The following is a 19,937-nucleotide window of genomic DNA, read 5'->3' as shown; positions in this document are numbered from 1 at the left end:
ATACATTTCGTATGATGCTTGGTAACCATCAGCACTTCAAAGATCACCTAATGGAAAGCCCATTTAGAAACCATATAAAGAAAGCATTTTTCCAGATGTACATAGCAAACAATTTTTTTTTGTTTTCAATCAAAAAATGATGGCATATGGCCTCAGCTAAAATAATTATATGGCAGATGAAACGATAACATAGATTACTGTAGATTACTGAGTCTTTTATATCATTCTGATGCTGTAATAAGTGTTATATTCTAACCGCTAATCCAGTAACGGCTGTAAAAAATAAATATATTTAAGATATTGGTCATACATATATAAGATATTGGTCATCTAGCCAAATGTTAAAGGGAATATGTCAAGTGTATTTTTTCCTGCCAGTGAAAAGCCAGGGGATGACTGGCCAAAGATTCTACAGGGAAATTTCCTGGTGGGCCAATGTCCAGGTGGCCACCCAAGCCCTCCTCAGGGCCACCGGCGAGGTACATAACAATCTGATGCACTCAGTATTGAGGTGCCCTCCTCAACTCAACTGTATCGCCATCCTCAGTATTTTATGCTACCCTGTTGTGTTTGATTTTGCTGGGGTAGTATTTTGTGCTGCACTATGGTATTGCTGGCCGTGTCTACTGTTGCCCTGCCTTCTGTCACTTGCATACAACAGGGGTCCACTTTTAGGTTATTTTCCGGGGCCACTTTTAGGTTATTTTCCAGGGCCACTTTAACTTCCCAGTAACACATACCTTTATTTTTTTTCTAGTCTGTGTTTATCTGTTTTTATTTTTTGATTGTCCTGTAGAGTTTTTTAATTCTGTTTCCTGAATATGATTATGGAGGCTGCCATCTTGCCTGTTGTCCCAATGCGCAGGTGCACGTCGCCTGGAAAGCACTAAAGCAAAAAGAAACAATGCAACAGCACTCTGCAAACACAAATAAAGTAACTACAATAGTGCCATGCTCACCATAGAAAATTTACTAATTCTAATGCTATGATCGTTGTATAAATGTAAGATTCTTGGCAAATACATTTTGTACAAAATTTGCATTTGTGCCTGTCTGCCTCGGCAAGATGATCTCTCTAAGACAGGAACCTACACTAAATGCTACCTCTTTTGGTTCCATACTGGCCTCCATTGAGTTCAGGGAATGCAGGCTCCACATGCATGCTGTGCCCACTCTGTATTTTACCTGTCCTGGTGCCAAATGGCCTCCAATGAGTACAGGGCGAGTAGGCTACAGATAGGAGTGCATGACCAATGGAGAAATTTACACCTCCAATGCAGACTGCAAAGAAAAAAAATGGGGGTTAGTCAGTACATCCCAATGTGCAGGTGCACGTCGCCATGGCTGAAAGCACAAACGCTAAAACAATACGACTGTCTTCTGCAAACACAGATAAAGTAAGTGCAATAGTGCCATACTCACTATAGAAATATACTAATGCTATCCTGAGCTGTTGGTAAGTTGTTAATAGCATTTTGAGATATGCTTTACAGCAACCACCGTGAGTCACATCAACACAGTAGACTGGAGGGGACCTCTTTGACTTCTGTGGAACAGTTTCTAGGCATGCCCTGTGACCTGTGTAAGGAGAGTAGATAAGCTGTGATATCACTTCCTGTGATTATATACATATATATATATATATATATATATATATATATATTATTTGTGGGAGGAGCTAAGCGAGGAACAGAATAGGCATGCCTACGGACTGTCCTAACCCGACTGGCTGGAGTGTGCCCGGCGCCAGTGACGAGGTAAGGCCTGAATAGTGGGCCACCTAGGAGGAGAGTATGAGAAAAGGGGATGGGAGGGAGGGGCAACAACGGGCGCCCTCCTGCTTGTAGGAGGGGGTTTATAAAGGGTGAGCACGCTCCTCCCACAATTACAGGCTGCAAGCAGCCTTCAACATTTGTGGGAGGAGCTAAGCGAGGAACAGAATAGGCATGCCTACGGACTGTCCTAACCCGACTGGCTGGAGTGTGCCCGGCGCCAGTGACGAGGTAAGGCCTGAATAGTGGCCAAAAGAGAACCGGTACGTAGCAGGGAGTGAAGCATTTATTGAAGCATAGTGTGAACTATAATGCCAAAGAACAAAGGCTCTGGAGATCTCCGCCCGTGGATTCGGAATGTACCTTGTGAAGCAGGACGACCGCCAACGACCCATCTTGCGGATGACATGCGCCGGTACCTGGTGACTTGATGCTGCGGATGCGGCCCCTATGCGGAAGGTGTGCCCGGATATCGTGCTAGGGTTGAAACCCAGCCCTGCGGCCAGGGTACGGATGTTGGAGATGAACAGGGTTGAAGACAGGGGCCTACCGTTGATCGGGAGCAACGGGTCGTCTAGATCGGAAGATTGAAGGGAGGCCAGGAGCTCCTTGAGCACCTTGATAGGACACCAGCAGGTGGCCGTAGGGAAAATTCCACCTGGATGACTGGATGCTGCGGAAGCGGCCCCTACGTGGGGGGAGTGCCCGGATGCCGTGCTAGGGTTGAACCCCAACCCAGCCGCCAGGGGGCGGATATCGGAGACAACTGGGCCGAAGAAAGGGGCCTACCGTTGATCGGGAGCAATGGGTCGTCTAACGCGGGAGACTGGAGTGAGGCCAGGAGCTCTTGGAGCGCCTTGACGGGACACCAACAGTTGGCCGTAGGGAAGAACTCTACCTCGGTGGGAGGACCAGTATAAGGTGGACCGAAAGCCAGGCGAGATGTCGCCTGAGCAGGGTTGCACGGTTGACCGTGCCGCGTGTGAACTCCCCGGGTCTAAGAACCCATAGGACCCTAGGTACATGGCTGCTTGGTGATGATGCTTGCTGAGTGCCCAAAAGGGAGACCGTCTAGGGCTACGGACAATCTGCGGAAAGCTCGCCTGACACGGGTTGCCTACGCACCTGGACCGCCGCGCTAACCCTGAGGGTGGCTTTTTTTTTTTTTTTTTGGAGACTGAGGAGCCGGGAAGTGACAGACCTGCCCTGGGCATGATCGTAAATGCACAGTTGAGGAACCCTAACAGGGACTGGAGCTCCCACTTGGACAGGACCCTGGAAGAAGTTGCGGAAGAAACGGCGGCCTGGATCTTAGCCAGCTTGGCGGCCGCCACGGGGGCCTCAAGCCTGGCGAAAAGCTGGAGCAACTAGCCCAGACCAAGGGGACACCCTGAGGTCCCCTGATGATCAGGAATCAGGGTGCAGACTGCCCAGGTGAGACTGAGCAAACCATGACATAGCAAAGAACAGGAGAATGCCGCTTGAGTGGGAGCAGAGTACAATACCTGATGTAATAACAACTGTCAAGATAATGGGTGACCATGTCCAAACCCCCGTTATGCACCCGGATCCCATGCAATCAGGGATTCACACATGCGGAACCCGAACCGGGTAAACAGGAACCACTGGATACTGCCGGAAAAACCCAGAGCGTTTCAGGCAAATATAACGGATCCAGAGTGATTCAGGCAAATGTGTACCACCAGTGGGAAAAGACCTGAGCGATTCAGGCAAATGCGAACAACCTGTGGGAAAAAGACCTGAGCGTTTCAGGCGAATATAACGGATCCAGAGTGATTCAGGCAAATGTGTACCACCAGTGGGAAAGACCTGAGCGATTCAGGCAAATGCGAACAACCTGCGGGAAAAGACCTGAGCGAATCGGGCAAATGCGAACAACCTGCGGGAAAAAGACCTGAGCGATTCAGGCAAATGCAAACAACCTGTGGAAAAAGAGCTGAGTGATTCAGGCACATGCGAACAACCTGTGGGAAGAAAGACCTGAGCGATTCAGGGAATACGTAACCTGAGTGAATCAAGGAAATACACACAACCTAGAAATACCGCCAACCTGAAAGAGACAGGAAAATACAAAACCTGAGTGATTCAGGGAAATACGTAACCTAGGTGAATCAGAAAAACATACCACCTGGAAATACCGGCAACCTGACAGAGACAGGAAAATACAAAACCTGAGCGATTCAGGGAAATCGTGAACCCTGAGTGATTTGGGCACCTACATGAACCCGGGCGAATTTGGAAACATAACCTGAGTGATTCAGGTAAATACATGAACCCGAGTGTTTCAGGGAAATGCATGAACCCGAGCGATCCAGGAAACATGTAAACCCGCGCGACTCCGGGGAATTAGACCTGGGTGAATGGGTAAATACGTGAATTTTTGAGCTAATCCGGGGAATACATGAACCTGAGAATCAGAAGGAAACAGGAATGAACATGGTATAGAAGGATCGCAACCTAACCGAATCAACGGACAGCGCTGCCGACTCCGGCGATACTGAAGACCTAGGAATGGCGGCTCGTGAAGAACGAAGGAAGGCTCTGAGCTGCGGAGAAGCGTCACGCCGCTACTCGGCTGGAACTTACCTGAAACCTGGCCCCGTGGAGTGACCGGGCATGGAGGAGCCCTGCGACACAATTGATGATGGATCGAAATTCCAGTGGCCTGAGGCCTTGCTTACCCGAAAATAAGCTTCCGTTGGTACGAGACCCGGAGAGAGGTGAGATCTGGTGGCACTGGAAGCGGCGACGGAGAACCGGGATGCAGCCTGGGCGCCATGGCCAACTGCTGGGTAACCCTGGACAGCCAGAATAAGAGCCCGAAGTCGCGCCGCATGCAACAAACCTGCGGAAACAGAAATCCAGGGAACACACAAGACCCGAGCGATCCAGGGAACATTACCCCTAAGTGAGTAAGGGGAGGCATAATATCAGAGCAATCCAGGGAACCTGGCCCCTGAGTCACTTAGGGAAGACATGACACATGCAATTTGGGAACATGACACCTGTGAATTGGAGAAAACATAACCCTGAGCGATTCAGGGAAGACATGACACATGCGATTTTTGGGAACATGACACCTGCGATTTGGAGAAAACATGATGCCTGAGCGAATCCGGGAAGAGAACCACGCTACTGACTTCTGCAGTGAGATGAAGACCTATGAATGGGAGCTTGTGAAGACGAATACTTAACGCAGTGACAGGGTGTAACAGCAGCCTCGTGGCTGGATCTTACCTGGACAAGGAGGAAACCTTGGCGCAACGACAGTGGCTTGCTTGCAGCTCTGGTGGCCGAGGCCCTGTTTATGCGAAGAAACAAGCTGTGTTCGGACCGATACCCGGCGAGGGATGCGAACAGCTAGACCCTTGGGCAGGGAAAGGGTGCGTGACCCCGACCCCAGGGCACTTGGGCCGGAATCGGGTCGGAGTGACCCAGGGAACACATGACACCCGGGTTTGTACTGCCCGTGACACCTGACCCAAACACGGGGAACACATGCCCCTGAATGAAACAGGGAACACATGAGCCCTGAACGCACAGGAGCACCAGAAGCTCAGCCAACCACGGGGATCCATGAAACCCGAGCGAACAGGGAACACATGACCCTGGACGAACAAGGAACACCTGGCCCCTGATTGACCCAGTGAACATGTGACACCAACATGAAGCTGGGTGGACATCATTCCTGAATGATTTGGGGAAACATTACACCTGAATGATTTGGGGAAAAACATTACACCTGAGCGATTCAGGGAGACATTACACCTGAGCGATTCAAGGAGACATTACACCTGAGCGATTCAGGGAGACATTACACCTGAGCGATTCGGGGAGACATTACACCTGAGCGATTCGGGGAGACATTACACCTGAGCGATTCGGGGAGACATTACACCTGAGCGATTCGGGGAGACATTACACCTGAGCAATTCGGGGAGACATTCCACCTGAGCGATTCGGGGAGACATTACACCAGCGCGATTTGGGGAGACATTACACCAGCGCGATTCGGGGAGACATAACACTTGAGTTATTCAGGGAGACATAACACTTGAGCGAATCAGGGAGACATTACACCTGAGCTATTCAGGGAGACATTACACCTGAGCGATTCAGGGAGACATTACACCTGAGCGATTCAGGAAGACATTACACCTGAGCGATTCAGGAAGACATTACACCTGAGCGATTCAGGAAGACATTACACCTGAGCGATTCAGGAAGACATTACACCTGAGCGATTCAGGAAGCCATTACACCTGAGCGATTCAGGGAGACATTACACCTGAGCGATTCAGGGAGACATTACACCTGAGCGATTCAGGGAGACATTACAGTCGAGCGATTCAGGGAGACATATACCTGAGTGATTCAGGGAGAATCACCGGCGAATCAGGGAGGCATATGCCAGAGCGAACAGGGAGACCTGTCCTGGAGTCGTCGCCCCCCCCCCCCCGGGTGACCCAAGGGCAGCCGCACTGGTGGGGCCCAGGTACCGGACCCCTGATCTCAGCGAACGACTGCCCCTGAACACCCAAGGGGCGAGACCGGATACTGCACCGGCGTGGCTGAAGGTTGCCCAGCCTGGCATCGCAACCTATTTCCCCCTCCTTACTATAAATTTATTTCATTCATATTTTTTTTTTTTTTTTCAGGGGTTGACCAGGAAATGGCCAGCTGCCAGGGAGATCATGGAAGTGCTCCATTCTACTTCTCCTTCCCTGCCGGGGTTGACAGGAGCATGCCAAGCCAGGACAAGCATTTATTTTATTTTTTTACACAGCAGTGCGGGGGTTAATGGCAGCAGGCCGGCACCCGGGAGCCGGCCGTCCCGGACCTCCGCACTGGGAACGTGGCACGATGAGCAATTTATTTGCCAGTGGCAGGGGGGGGGGGGCTAGAAGGCACAACCTGAATGCCTCTGCCCCTACTGCCAGGGACACTTCCGCAGGGAGAACCCCGCTCGGAGTAGCTGTGAGCCGACAACCCGACCCCCCTCCCCCGCCAACCCCCCCCGCGATGCAAGCGCCGGAGGATCTGTAGCAGAGGGGGGGGGGGAGCAGAGGAACCCGGAGCGGGGGCAGGAGAGGGGAGGCCCCGCACTGGATACAGACCGGGGCGCAGCGGCGGCCGGGCAGAGCGGGGGTTCGAGGGCAGCTGCGCTGCCACCCAGAAATACGAGGTGCCGGTGGCGGCGCGTCCGGTCAGCCGCAGAGCGGCAATACTCACGACAGGGAACGCGGCTGGGAGCACGAAGGGGCAGCGTGGAGAACACACCGACGGGAGACGCACCCGGAAGTGACGTCAGGCGCTGAGTTGCTGAAGCCAAACGACAAAGCGAGCAACAACGGGCGCCCTCCTGCTTGTAGGAGGGGGTTTATAAAGGGTGAGCACGCTCCTCCCACAATTACAGGCTGCAAGCAGCCTTCAACATCTGTCATTCTAATCCTGTGTGTAATGATAAGCAGATAACTGCAGTACAGTGATCTGTACAGCCCAGGAAGTGGTGCTTGTTATTAGGCTTAGTGGGGAGTACGACAACTGTAGGATTTTAGGATTTTATAAAAATATATTGGCATGAAAAATTTAAAAATGTCATTGGGGCTCACTTTTCAAGTGTAATGCAACAGAAAAATGAAGTTGTTTGGGTAAAATGCAGAAATAAGGTGTGTAATTTTTCATTTTTCTCTATAACATACAGCATGTCACAGAAAATGAAAAAGCATGAAATAAGTAAAAATAATTGTAAATGGTTGTGCCAAAGTTACTATGGCCTAGCGGTGTTTTCTAGTGAAGAATTCAGCCATTAAATCACCCCTAATTTGGGCATCCTTGGTGTAAGGAATGACGACAACTAGCAAAGTAAATGTATTAAAGGGGTTGTCCCACAAAAAATATTCTACAGTTTTCAAACCAACACCTGGATCTGAATACTTTTGTAGTTGCATTTACTTAAAAATTTTGGATCGCTGTTAAGTTATTCAATAAAATGTATCTGTATAGCGCCACTTAATTTCTTATTTCTTTGACCTGCTCACTGAGATGGCCGCACATGCTCAGTTTAATCTTTCCAACTGCCTCCTGAGCTGTGATAGGAAGAGCATGGACACGCCCCCTTAGCTGCAGCAGAAAATACACTCCCCTTGAGGTGTCAGCTTGGTATAACTCTAGCAGAGCAATGAATGGGGAGATCTCTGGATTAATGTGAGACACGGGGCTGTTTCCAGCTTTGTTACAAAGAGATTGTCATGTACTATAGGATGTCTGATTTTCATTTTTTACATTATTCATGGGATAACCCCTTTAAGTGTGATAGGCATGAGAATTTGTCTGTAGTACATGCAGCTTGAAATTGTGCTGTGACTTCCTGCTGAGGGAGATGGTAGAGAGTTACTGTGTATATTCTGGTCACGGAGCCTCTCACAGCAGTAGCTTTGCTTGCCACTTGATTACACTGAGAATAGAGACACTAGGAATTCTTTTTGAAACCTAGAACATTTATGTATTGTTTTATTTTTATTTTTTGTGCTGATGGGGTTTTGTAGCAATACGTGAGCAATTGAAAGCCAAAGCATTAGAAGAGAGCTTTTTTTCTACAGTAATCACTTCACATGGCGTTAAAACGTGTGTCGGAGAAGATAAAAGTTTCCACTGTGCATGTAGTGACTGCTGTCAGTACGATGTACTTCCAGGAATGGTGTGAGTAACTTGATAGAGATATTGGACTAGTAAAGGATTTTCCCTTGATGGTACAAGAAATTCCTTCCCAACTTTGATACAGAGAAATTTTTGTGGCCGCCTGTGTCAAGGGAAGCATAACACAAATATGGTGGTCACATTTTCCACACAATTTTTAAAGGAGTATGGACAGTTAAATGTTCTGCAGTATTTTCTGATAAAGACAGTACAAAAAAAGGACCAGGTTGGAAATTTTCCTTGATTTTTTTTTTTTACCCCTATTTTGACATTCGTAATGTTTGACCTTTTTTCACATTTAGACATGCTGCCAGCTAGTTTGCCGTGCTGGAAATATTTTTTTCTTATGTGAAGAGAGTCAAGTTCAGGCCATAGTTTAAATCCTACAGAGAAGCCCTAACAATGCAGACAACCCCCTCCTCCTTCCAGTTCATACAGTGTGTCACAGACACCACTGACAGCGCCATCTTGTTAGGGTTCAATCAGACACAGCTGGATGATTTCACAATGTGGTTGTGTTTAGATATGAGAAACCTAGCTGTATGAAGCGAATGTGCCTTAAAGGGTTATCCTGGAAAAGATAATGATAAGTAGTCATTATCACATCAGCTGGAACCAAGTCCCAGCACCCCTGCTGATCAGCTGTTTCAGGGCGCCACTGCGCTTGCCAAAGCTCTGGTGAACGATGCAGAATCCTGGCAGTTTTCCATTGACAGCGCCATACATTGTATAGTGGCAGTACTTGGTATTGCAGCTCAGCCCCATTGACTTGAAGGGGGTTGTGCTGCAACTAGGCCATGTGACCGATCTACAGTGAAGTCACTGGCTTAGGAAGAGGCTGCGGTGCTCAAGGCCTCTTCTAACAGCCGATCCCTGGTCCCAGGTGTTGGAATCCCCCCCACCCCTCCCCGGGGAGATCTGATACTGATGACCTAGCATGAGGATAAATCATAAATATATTTTTCTGGATAACCCCTTTATAGAGAATAGGGGAGATTTCTTATGACCGGGTGGCATACACATCATAAATTAGGCGCAGCATCTGGCAGTCCGTGCCCCTCAGCTGAAATCTACTCCATCCCCTGGTGCAGTGTTCTTCTATGCCAGAAAAGAACAGTCCAGGAACCGAAACGGCATGGAGCAGGTATGATTCTTCAGGGAACAGGCTACAGGCGTTTGCTAAAAAAAATATTTTTTCTGGAAATCCCCTTTAAAAGATAGTCCAAGGAGATTCTTAGGTGTTTTGAGCAAAAAATATTTTCCCTGGATTTACTAAAAGTCTGTCTCAAAGTAAGCCAACCAATAGTTGTTATAGAGTCAGAGCCGCTGTGAAAAATCGGGTGCAGGTTTAGAAAGCCTGTCTATTCTTACGCCATCTGTAGGGTTAGTAACTCTGGGCCATTGTCCTTATTGTTCTTGCTCTTTGAAACTGAAGTTTTGCCCATTGCAGATGTGCAGTATCTCATTCTCACTGTTTGTCAGAGTTTGTTGGTATTAACAAAACCTTGGCATCATTTTATAATTACTTACTGGATCCGTCTGCTCTCATGACATGTTTTATTAAATTCTTGTACTTGGTACACGCCTCTGTTATTCCTCCTGGAAATCCATGAATAGATTTTAAATAAATTAATGTTTTACTAATAACCGAATACTGTAATCCAGATTTTTTTTGCCCATGGGGGTATGCAAGCATTTTCTAGAACGTCAGGAGACATGTCTGACACGTCTTCTTAAAGGGGTTATGCAGCCAGTACATATTGATGTCCTATCCTCAGAATAGGTCATCAATATCTGATTGGTGGGGGTCGGACACCCGGCACCCCCACTCATCAGAGGAGGTGGTGCTCATGCAAGCACTACTTCAAGATTACACTGCATGCCGTCTAGGAAGGCTCAGCGGCGCAGTGTAATTACCAGTGCTTGTTCCAGTCACTTGAATCGAGTGAGTACTTGTAATTACATTGCGCCACCACCGCAAGCAAAACGACACGCAATGTAACGTTGAGGAGAAAGTAATGCTCGTATGAGCGCCACCTGATCGGTGGGGGTGCCGGGAGTTGGACCCCATGATCAGATATTGATGACCTATCCCGAGGATAGGTCATCAATATGTACTGGCTACACATCCCCTTTAAGAGGAGAAATTGGACAATTTCAGCTTTCTTGAAGGGTTGGTATTGTGGTAAGCCTCTTTCAATTTAAGAGAATTCTACGCATACATTGGCATGGCCGTCTCTCTGCATGCTATTGGTTTAAACGCCGGATATCATGGATTAGATTTTAAGTACAGATTAGGTCTTTATTTCTAGAAGCCATTTATGAAGAAAACTTCTTCTTGAAAAGAACTTGTGATTCTGCCTCCACCAGCTGTGTTTTTGCTTATTGAATAATTATTTTACCAGATTCCCTGAAATTTTCCATTCCTGTTTATTTCTCAGAGGAGAATCCCGTCTAATTTGGAAATCACTGTGTCTTGTTTCTGATGAGCGTAATCTTTACTAGTTTTATAATAATGTAAACATACAGCCTTTTTATGAGGCTTTTCGTGTAACGAATGAGCGCAAATGAGGTTGAAAAAAAGTCATGATGTTCCACATATACCATATAGTGATTTTAATAAGAAACTGAACAAGGGGCAGAATCTGAAATTAGCTGGGGGAAAGATCGGGAGCAGTGTCGGAATATTATCTTACTGGAAGGGAAGTAGATGCTTGGAACAAACTTGCAGAAGATGCGGTTGGAAGACGAGAAGTAAGTTAAAGGGGCTATCCCATGACTAATGTAAAAAATGAAAATCAGAGATCATATAATACATGACAACCTCTTTCTAACAAAGCTAGAACCAGCCCTGTACCTCACATGGATCCAGAGATCTCCCCATTCATTCCTCTCTTCTGCTGCAGCTAAGGGGGTGTCCATGCTCTCCCTATCACAACTCAAGAGGCAGGTGAAGGATGAAACTGAGCATGTGCGGCCTTATCAGTGAGCAGGTCAAAGAAATAAGAAAAAAACAGCAGGTGGTGCTATACAGACACATTTTATTGAATAACTCAGTGGCTATGCAAAATTTTTAATTACACTCAATTACAAAAGTATTCAGATCCATGTTCAGGTTTGAAAACGAAAGAATATTTTTCATCGGATAACCCTTTTAAGTTAAAGAGGACCTATAACCTCTCCTGACTTGACTGTTTTGTATCCCTCATGTATTAACAATTCTGGAGCATCTATTCTTCTGACTCTATGATGTACCGTTCCTTTATTATTCCTGATTGAAGTTTTCAATAAATTACTAGCAGTTTGCTGTGAAGGTCCAGATGGGTGTTACCAGTTGAAGATCAATCGGGTCCGTGTATAAAACAGTGCTCCTCTTCTACTAAGGGTACTTTCACATTAGCGTCAGGGGACTCCGGCAGGCTGTTCCGGAGAGTGAACAGCCTGTCAGATCCGTCATGCCGCTAGTTCACGTGTGCGCCCGTGACTATAATGAGGGCGGAGTTCCGCCAGCGCATGGCGAGAGGCAGTCGGGCTAAAAGTACTTTTAGTCCGGCTGCCTCTCGCTGTGCGCTGCTGGAACTCCGCCCCCATTGTATTCAAAGGGGACGGAGCGGCAGTCCGGGGGCACACGTGAACTAGTTAAAGGATGGATCAGACAGGCTGTTCACCCACCAGAACAACCTGCCGTTAGTGTGAAACTAGCCGAATACCTTTTTGAGAACTGCTTACTTACGGGGACAGGGAAGCCAAGATCAAACATGGCGTCCCTTAAAAACCTGCTGGGGTTTCCTTAATACTTGTGAAACAGGTATTTAGGGATCGAGGGGGTCACTGGTGGACCTAATTCCCTGACTAGGAATATAGTATAGGATAAAGGAAGCAAAATGGACCCTGTAGCTATTCATTTAATATGAGAACAAAGTCGAGATTATTCTGTTAAGTTGCACTTCCCCTACACCATGCTATGACGTGTCCTCAGCATCTGTTGTGGAGCTCCTAGTGTCCCCTAATACTGGGGAAGCACAGGCTGCCTAATGTGATCTGATGTGGAAATCAGATGTGATGGCCCTGCACTCGGCATGTGAATAAGCAGCGAGCAGTATGGAGCTGGTGCTCCACGTCAGATGGCTCTCTGCAGTGTTTTATACAAATTATCATTTTACTGGTTTGTTCTTGACAGGATGTTGTTCCCGGCCTACAAGCTGCACAATTAACGGCAGGGTCCTGGGTTTTTCTTGAAAACAAATTGTGCTGTTGCCTGCTGTGCGCACAAATTGGAGTGATTGTCGTACTGCATCTGTTGCATTATATTTTAAGATACAAATGCGGCTAGAAACATGAAGACTGTTGATTACTGAAGTGCATAGCAAATTCACTGCTGATCGAGTCAATATGGCATTTGTTCCTTTTTTAGATATTTATCATATGGATGGAAATTCACGATGGTTTGAGTCTCCTACTCTTTCCTGTATATGGGTGATGTGATGCCACAATCGCTTTGAAGGCAGTGGAGGAGACTGGCATTCCACAGAGGTGCCCTCTAGTACAGGGTACCACATTTATTAAGAGGCGCCTTGACTCTTAGTAAACTTGGTTCATCTTTGGCTATCTTTAAAGTCCTTAAAGTTGTCCACCAATTTTACAAGTCATGGCCTATCCTCAGGACACCCCATGCCTCCACCGATCAGCCGTACTGCAGTTGTGCTGGATCTACACAGCTCTGTGCAGAAAAGGGCATGGGCCGAATAACATATTATACATTGTCTACTGCTGCTTTATAAGATGGAGCTTGAGGTTCTTAGTATCCACTTTGGTCTAACTGTATAAGCCCACCTGCCAACTTCAGTGACCTCTTTCAAGTGGTTACTTATGCTATTGGGTGCAGGCAGGTTGATCCTAGAGGGAATTTTCCTGATGGGCCAATGCCCGTGGGGCCACCTGAGCACTCCTCTCGACCGCCTGCTATGTACTTGACAATCTGAGCACCAACTATGTATGCACCTGCCCTAACGGACACCTGCCCTCTTGAATTCAACTGTATTGTATTGCCGTCCTGAAGAGGATGATATAGTTAATACTGGGGCGAGGGTGGCAGTATTTTTGCGGCACTGTGGTATTTGGTTCTGCTTTGGTGGTATTTTGTGCTGCACTAAGATATTGCTGGCCCTGCCTACTTCTGTTGTCCGTGCCTACCTTTGTTGCCCTGCCTTCTGTCAGTTTGGATTTGCCTACAACATTGGGGCCGCTTCTAAAAAAAAAATTCCAGTGCTTATTTAATTTTTTTATTAAGTTCCCAGTCCTCCCTGGCAGCACTGCCTGGTAAGTGCCACTGCCCAGCACCCACAAAAGTAATGGGCGGCCCAACAGCTCTCCTGCTTCCAGGCTTGATGCCCGTGGCTCTGGGCCACCCCACAGGCACTGCGCCACTTAAACAAGATCCCCTCCCCATGCAGCATCGCAACATGTTGACTCCTTCCACCCTCACTAAGGCTACTTTCACACTAGCGTTCGTCGGTCCGCTCGTGAGCTCAGTTTGAAGGGGCTCACGAGCGGACCCGAACGCTTCCGTCCAGCCCTGATGCAGTCTGAATGGATGCGGATCCGCTCAGACTGCATCAGTCTGGCGGCGTTCAGCCTCCGCTCGCCTCCGCACGGACAGGCGGACAGCTGAACGCTGCTTGCAGCGTTCGGGTGTCCGCCTGGCCGTGCGGAGGCGTGCGGATCCGTCCAGACTTACAATGTAAGTCAATGGGGACGGATCCGTTTGAAGATGCCACAATATTGCTCAATCTTCAAGCGGATCCGTCCCCCATTGACTTTACATTGAAAGTCTGGACGGATCCGTACGAGGCTATTTTCACACTTAGCTTTTATATGCTAATATAATGCAGACGGATCCGTTCTGAACGGAGCCTCCGTCTGCATTATTATGATCGGATCCGTTCAGAACGGATCCGATCGAACGCTAGTGTGAAAGTAGCCTAAGCCCTTTTTCATTCAAGGGCAAGTCACAAATCATAGCGCAAATATGGTGTGCGCCATGTTTTGTGACTTTGTAATACCACAGAAGTGCCACAAATCGCTGGATACATTTCCTCATTCTGTGCCCTGAGCTTTGTGGGTTCTGATTTCGTAGCTTGACATCTTCTGGGGCTGGAACGGCAGGGATTCCGTTCAGGAAAGTAGCCGTTTTGGTCGGGACATGAGTGATTGGCCTATGCGTGCTGTCATCTCCTGTCAGAGGGGATTACACGTCGTCTCAGGGGCTGAGCGCTGATCCTGTTGCCTGTGCTGTGTGTTCAGTTTAAGCCCTGGCATTGAGCCTAAAGAACTGTGTCCAAAGGAGGCGGCACAGTAGTGACATAGTCCCTAATACTGAAGGGTTTCACTTAATCCCCTTTTTACGGCACACGAGAGGTGTGACTGGCAGGGATATCTGTGTCATTGATCCCTCCATTAATGTTCTGTTTTTTAAAGATCACTGGCTATGTAATTACACCTTACAGGCACACGACCAGACCAGGAGCTGACATCTTAGGATTTGAAATTTCTTTATTTTTTTTTCTGGATTCTTTATAACGTCTAAGCTGTGAGGCACTACACAGTTGTTTCTGCATTTTATAGGCAGCAGGACCCCCCAAATCAGATGGCCTCCTAAGGATTAAAAAACATAGTAAAGCAATAATAGATTTAGAATAAGCATGTATCCTATGCATTCTTCAACACATGAAAATATGAAACTTTTGAATGGTCTCTTGTTTGTTTTTAGATTCCTGCCTGACGTGAGACTCGTAGTGCAGTCATGTTCCGCAACAGTCTGAAGATGCTTCTCAGTGGTGGAAAATCGAACAGGAAAAATCGTTCCAGTGGTAAGACCTCAGCAGTAGTCACTTCTTTCCCTTTTTTAAGTTTAGAAGTCTGCAGAAAGCCATGATCTTCAGGGGGAAACCAGGTAGCAACTGTTCACTTTCCATGCAGCGCCACCACTGAGGAAAAGAAGTATTGCACTTTTCTGAACTTCAGTGATTTTGCTGCCCAAGCAATGTATGGATGTGCTGGGTACTGCAGAGCGACACTCTTTGTAACCACTCTTTACTCTAGCTAATAGAGGAAGGTCTCGGATATGGCATCTTCTTCCATCCTAATAGGGTATTTAAAAAATAACCTGTCACATTGAACATGATGTTGAAGATGCAGGCAGCATATTATAGAACACGAGGAGCTGAGCAGATTGATATATAGTCTTGTGGGAAAAGATTAAGCACAACTTGTAATTCGTATATTTAAATTCTTGCTCATTCTGGGCTTTTGAAGTCATGGAGGCGGGGAAGTCAGTGATTGACAGCTAGCTCTGTGTACATAGTCATAGAGGGAAGCCTGTCAATCACTGATAGCACCGCCTCCTGGACTTCAAAGCCCAGAATGAGCAGGAATTAAAATTGATGAAATGCAAGTTCTTCTGAGTCTTGTCCTACAAAACTATTTACCAATCTTCTCAGCTCCATCTGTTCTATAACATGATGCTGGCAGATTCAACTTCTTTTACATGGCTAAAGGTTCCCTTTAAATCACACAACCCCTTTAAGCTGTAGGTTATGATTGGATTTCCTAAAATAAAAATGTCAACCTCTACTGATTCATTACCCTCTCTATTTTGGTTATATCGTATAATTTTCTCTGGATTTGACCTGGTGGAAGGGGCAACCTAGGTACTATTGTGCTTCCATAATCACAGAGAACAGGTGAGCTTGGTCTCTCCATGGTACTTAGTGAGATTCTTCGTAAAGTTCTCTTGTTCTGAATGTCTGAAATATAATTTGTTTTTAAGTATTTTTGCTTTTTTGATGTGGTATTTGTTTTTACTTTTTGGCTTGTATATACTGTACCTCATCTGAGCTTGTATAAACCTTTACTTTAGTGATTAGATTTTTAAAGGGATTGTTTCAGCAAAACAACCCCTTTCTCAAGCAGCACTTACACGAGCCAATAATAGTCCAGATTATCGCGAACGACCGTTCCTGCGAACAGTCGTTCCCGACAATCTGCCCTTGTACCTGTGGGTAGGTGATAAATGTTGTTTATGGTATAAGCCCTTTAAAGGAAATGTCTACTGTTATGATATTGACGGTCTATAGGTCAATATCTGATTGGCGTTGGTCCAACTCCTGGCACCCCTGCGATCAGCTGTTTAATGAGGCCGCACTGCTTTTGTGAGCTCTGCAACCTGTTCGTAGGGCAATGACGTCCCGTTCATTGGTCACATGGTCCAGGTGGGGCTCAGTTCCATTCAAGTAAAAGGGCCTGAACTGTCGTACCAAACATAGCGAATGGACAGTAAGCCAATGTGCTTGGTAAGCGGTGAGGAGGCTGCAGTGCTCACCGGACTCTTCAAACAGCTGATTGGTGGGGGTGCCGGGAGTCAGGCCCTCACTAATTAGATATTGGTGACCTATCCTGAGGATAGGCCATCAATATAAAAATCCTGGAAACCCTTTAAATTCTGTTTTTTTTTGTAACTATATACATAATGAGATTAAACATTGACTTTGATAGAAGAATACAAACTTCAAATGTATTTCTGTTCTCTCATAAATGCAGAGTAATAAAACAGAATCTCTTCAGCTGTTACATAAAATGTCTCTTGGTAATTCCCTCCACTGTCCAGTGGGAGGCAGCATGCTGCCATTTCAAATTACCTAGTCACAAGCACTGATTTTAAGGATTCTTGCCTATTTGTCACTGCGTACATGTTCTATAGCCCAGACAGCATGTTCATGTCTGGCATCTGATCGGGACAACAAATAATGCTTTTTTTGTGTAACTAGACAGTTTAGTTATTCCATTGAACATCTGTTCCACATTTAATGAGGAGTTTGTGATTAATAGGAAAGGCTTCAAGTCCTGACTGTTCACATATAATTATAAATGGGAGATTTCAATTTCTCTTACTCGCTTCTATGGGCACTGGCTTTGGTGCTTTGTTAGGGTCCATTCACCCTAATGCAGAATCTGTATCCGGTCCAGTGACAGTCCGCATGTTAATGCATTGTTGTAACCCCATTCATTTGCTCTGGAAAAAAAAAAATCTTATCAGATTTTTGTACGTGACGCAGACAATTTGCAAAAATCTGTAGCATACTACTTAGTCTTGTGAATTCCACATGGAAAAGCTGGTGGATTACCCCACGCAGATTAGCAAGAGTGCATGAGGCTAATCCTTGCGTCAGTCTCAGATTTCCTCCACAGATGCTGTAGTGAATTTGTCTCTAATTTGCCCATGTTAAAGAGGACCTATCACTGTATTAAAAGATGCAAACAATTTATATGGGCTAAATAGCGCTGCTTCCCTAAGCATGCCTAAGCATATTTTATCTATCCACACCCTTTTTTTGAGATGTGTGTCCCTAAACTTATGGTGCCAGATATACAGATTTTAAGTGGGTAGTTCGCTTCCCTGCAGGAGGAGGTTTCTTCCCCACTCTGACACGCATGCCGGACAGTGTTAGAGTGGCCTGCCGCAGCATGATCTCGCAAGATATCGCAAATATCACAATACAACACTGAATACTAACTTCATCAGTCTTCTTACTCTGACCAGAGTGAGACGTGGCCGCCACCACACAGAGGAACCTGAAGCCCAGCCAGATGTTAAAATACAGTGTAATCTGGCAAGATTTGCTACATCTCACAATATCATGCTGCAGCAGGCCGCTCTGATGCTGGACAACATCAGAGCAGGAAAGACACCCTCCTTTTGCAGAGAAGCAAAGTGGTTGCCTTCGTGGATGACCACTTCAAATTTGGATATTGGGGGCTGTGTCTCACGGAAAGGAGAGGGGAGGGTGAAGGCAAACAACTAAACAGTACCTTGCTCAGGAAAGCAACGCTATTTAGCCCATATAAACTGTCCACATTCTATATTATGATGACAGATCCTCTTGAAATCCATGATCTGTGAACCTACCCTTAGAGTGAGTTACTCTTTGAAGGACTTGACCCTAGCATGCATTTCATGGATGGCAATTTACTTAAATCTATGCCATATATTGCTAGATTTCCCCTTTAGTGGCTGCTGCGGGAAGAATGAATAGCCCCTGGACCATTAGGAGGGGGACCCATGGCAGAATTGGCATTAAGCCTTATTTGAACTTGATTTGACCTTAGGTGAGGAGGTTTGTGTTGGTAGGCAAGGAGGGCAGATAAAGATGGATTTTAGGCGGGAAAGTTTCCCGCTGTTTTGGTTAAGGTTCCTGGGCTGATGTGCTTTGCCCAGCAACCTTAAGTTGATTGGTTTTCAGGTGGGCCTGTAGATGCTAGGGCAGTTTTCTCTTGGCCCTGGAGATGGGGCTCTAATTGGTCATGTGAGTCCTCTGGGTTTGGATAAGAAGGTGGGAGACACAGGCTGCGGTGCCTTTTGAACTGACCTACGTCTGTCAAGCGGACCGTTCGTGCCCCGCCCGCCCTCCCAATTTATTAGTCAAATGTGATAGCGTTGTGATTGGGCCATGTGCACTGTGGGTGGTGAGGATAGTCGTCCCCGATATGGGGATGGACTTGTTTATGTGTACATTTGATATTGAACTGCTGAAGGTAAGTCCGAGTCTATGACTGGACTTGGTTATGATTATGTTTTAAGTTATAATGTTATTTATTAAGTTAATAAACAGCCCATGGCCTTTAACTCCACTCTCTGTCTATGTGTATTATTATAAAAAAAACTAAAAATCATATATGTATAGGTATATGGGTCGTTTGTTTGGTGTGAATGTTAGGGGCGATCTGTATGGCATATTCTGCCATGTTTGGCCACACTTGTCTTGTCTTCCCGGTAACAGCTGATTGATGAGCCATCTTCTATTTGAAGACAACCTCGTTAAAACTCAAATTATTTGCATGTCTCATTTTAACTTTGCAGAATCCATCAACAAAAAGGTAATGGCGGTCCAGCTTTATTGGCTATATAATCATCCCTAATCCCGAAATAGTAGTGGCCATTTACCATTCAAAATGCACTAACGTTCTGGAATAGTTGGTGGAAAAAAAAACTGGCATACATGCTTTGCACCAAATTTATCAACCCATTTAGATACTTTTATACATTTTTTTGCGACTTGTCCAAGAAGGGAGTGTGACTTAGTGGGAAGGGAATGTAGTTTCATGAGAAAGGGTGTGGCTTGGATGCAAGACTTACCCATTCACTTGAAAGGGGCGTAGCAGTTGTAGTTTCACTTTCATCACCTCTGCAATGTCAAGGACATGCCAGCAAATAGTGAAGAGTGCCACATCTCTTTAAAAAGCTGATCAGCAGGGGATCGCGGGAGTCATCTAGGATAGGTCATCAGTATGGAAAAACCAGAATACCCCTGTAAGGAAAACTCAGCCAACAAATAGGTGGTATAAAATTAGACTAAACAGTCTAAAGGTGCATCACATTTATCATCCAGA

General features: G+C 46.3%; 1 protein-coding gene across 3 annotated transcripts in view; it reads left to right on the top strand.

Annotated features, from left to right (window-relative positions):
- The window catches only part of TANC2 (tetratricopeptide repeat, ankyrin repeat and coiled-coil containing 2), a 479,564-nt gene that overhangs the window by 219,205 nt on the left and 240,422 nt on the right, over nt 1-19,937 (top strand). For all 3 annotated transcript variants that reach the window (XM_044297175.1, XM_044297173.1, XM_044297174.1), the window contains exon 3: nt 15,262-15,361. In XM_044297175.1, the coding sequence (XP_044153110.1) occupies nt 15,295-15,361 (67 nt within the window). In that variant the 5' untranslated portion in view covers nt 15,262-15,294. The remainder of the gene's footprint in view (nt 1-15,261; nt 15,362-19,937) is intronic.

The sequence above is a fragment of the Bufo gargarizans genome, chromosome 6 (assembly GCF_014858855.1).
Source record: "Bufo gargarizans isolate SCDJY-AF-19 chromosome 6, ASM1485885v1, whole genome shotgun sequence".
In the NCBI taxonomy this organism is placed as follows: domain Eukaryota; kingdom Metazoa; phylum Chordata; class Amphibia; order Anura; family Bufonidae; genus Bufo; species Bufo gargarizans.
Note: the sequence above shows the minus strand (reverse complement) of the source record. Positions and strands in the feature narration are given on the sequence as shown.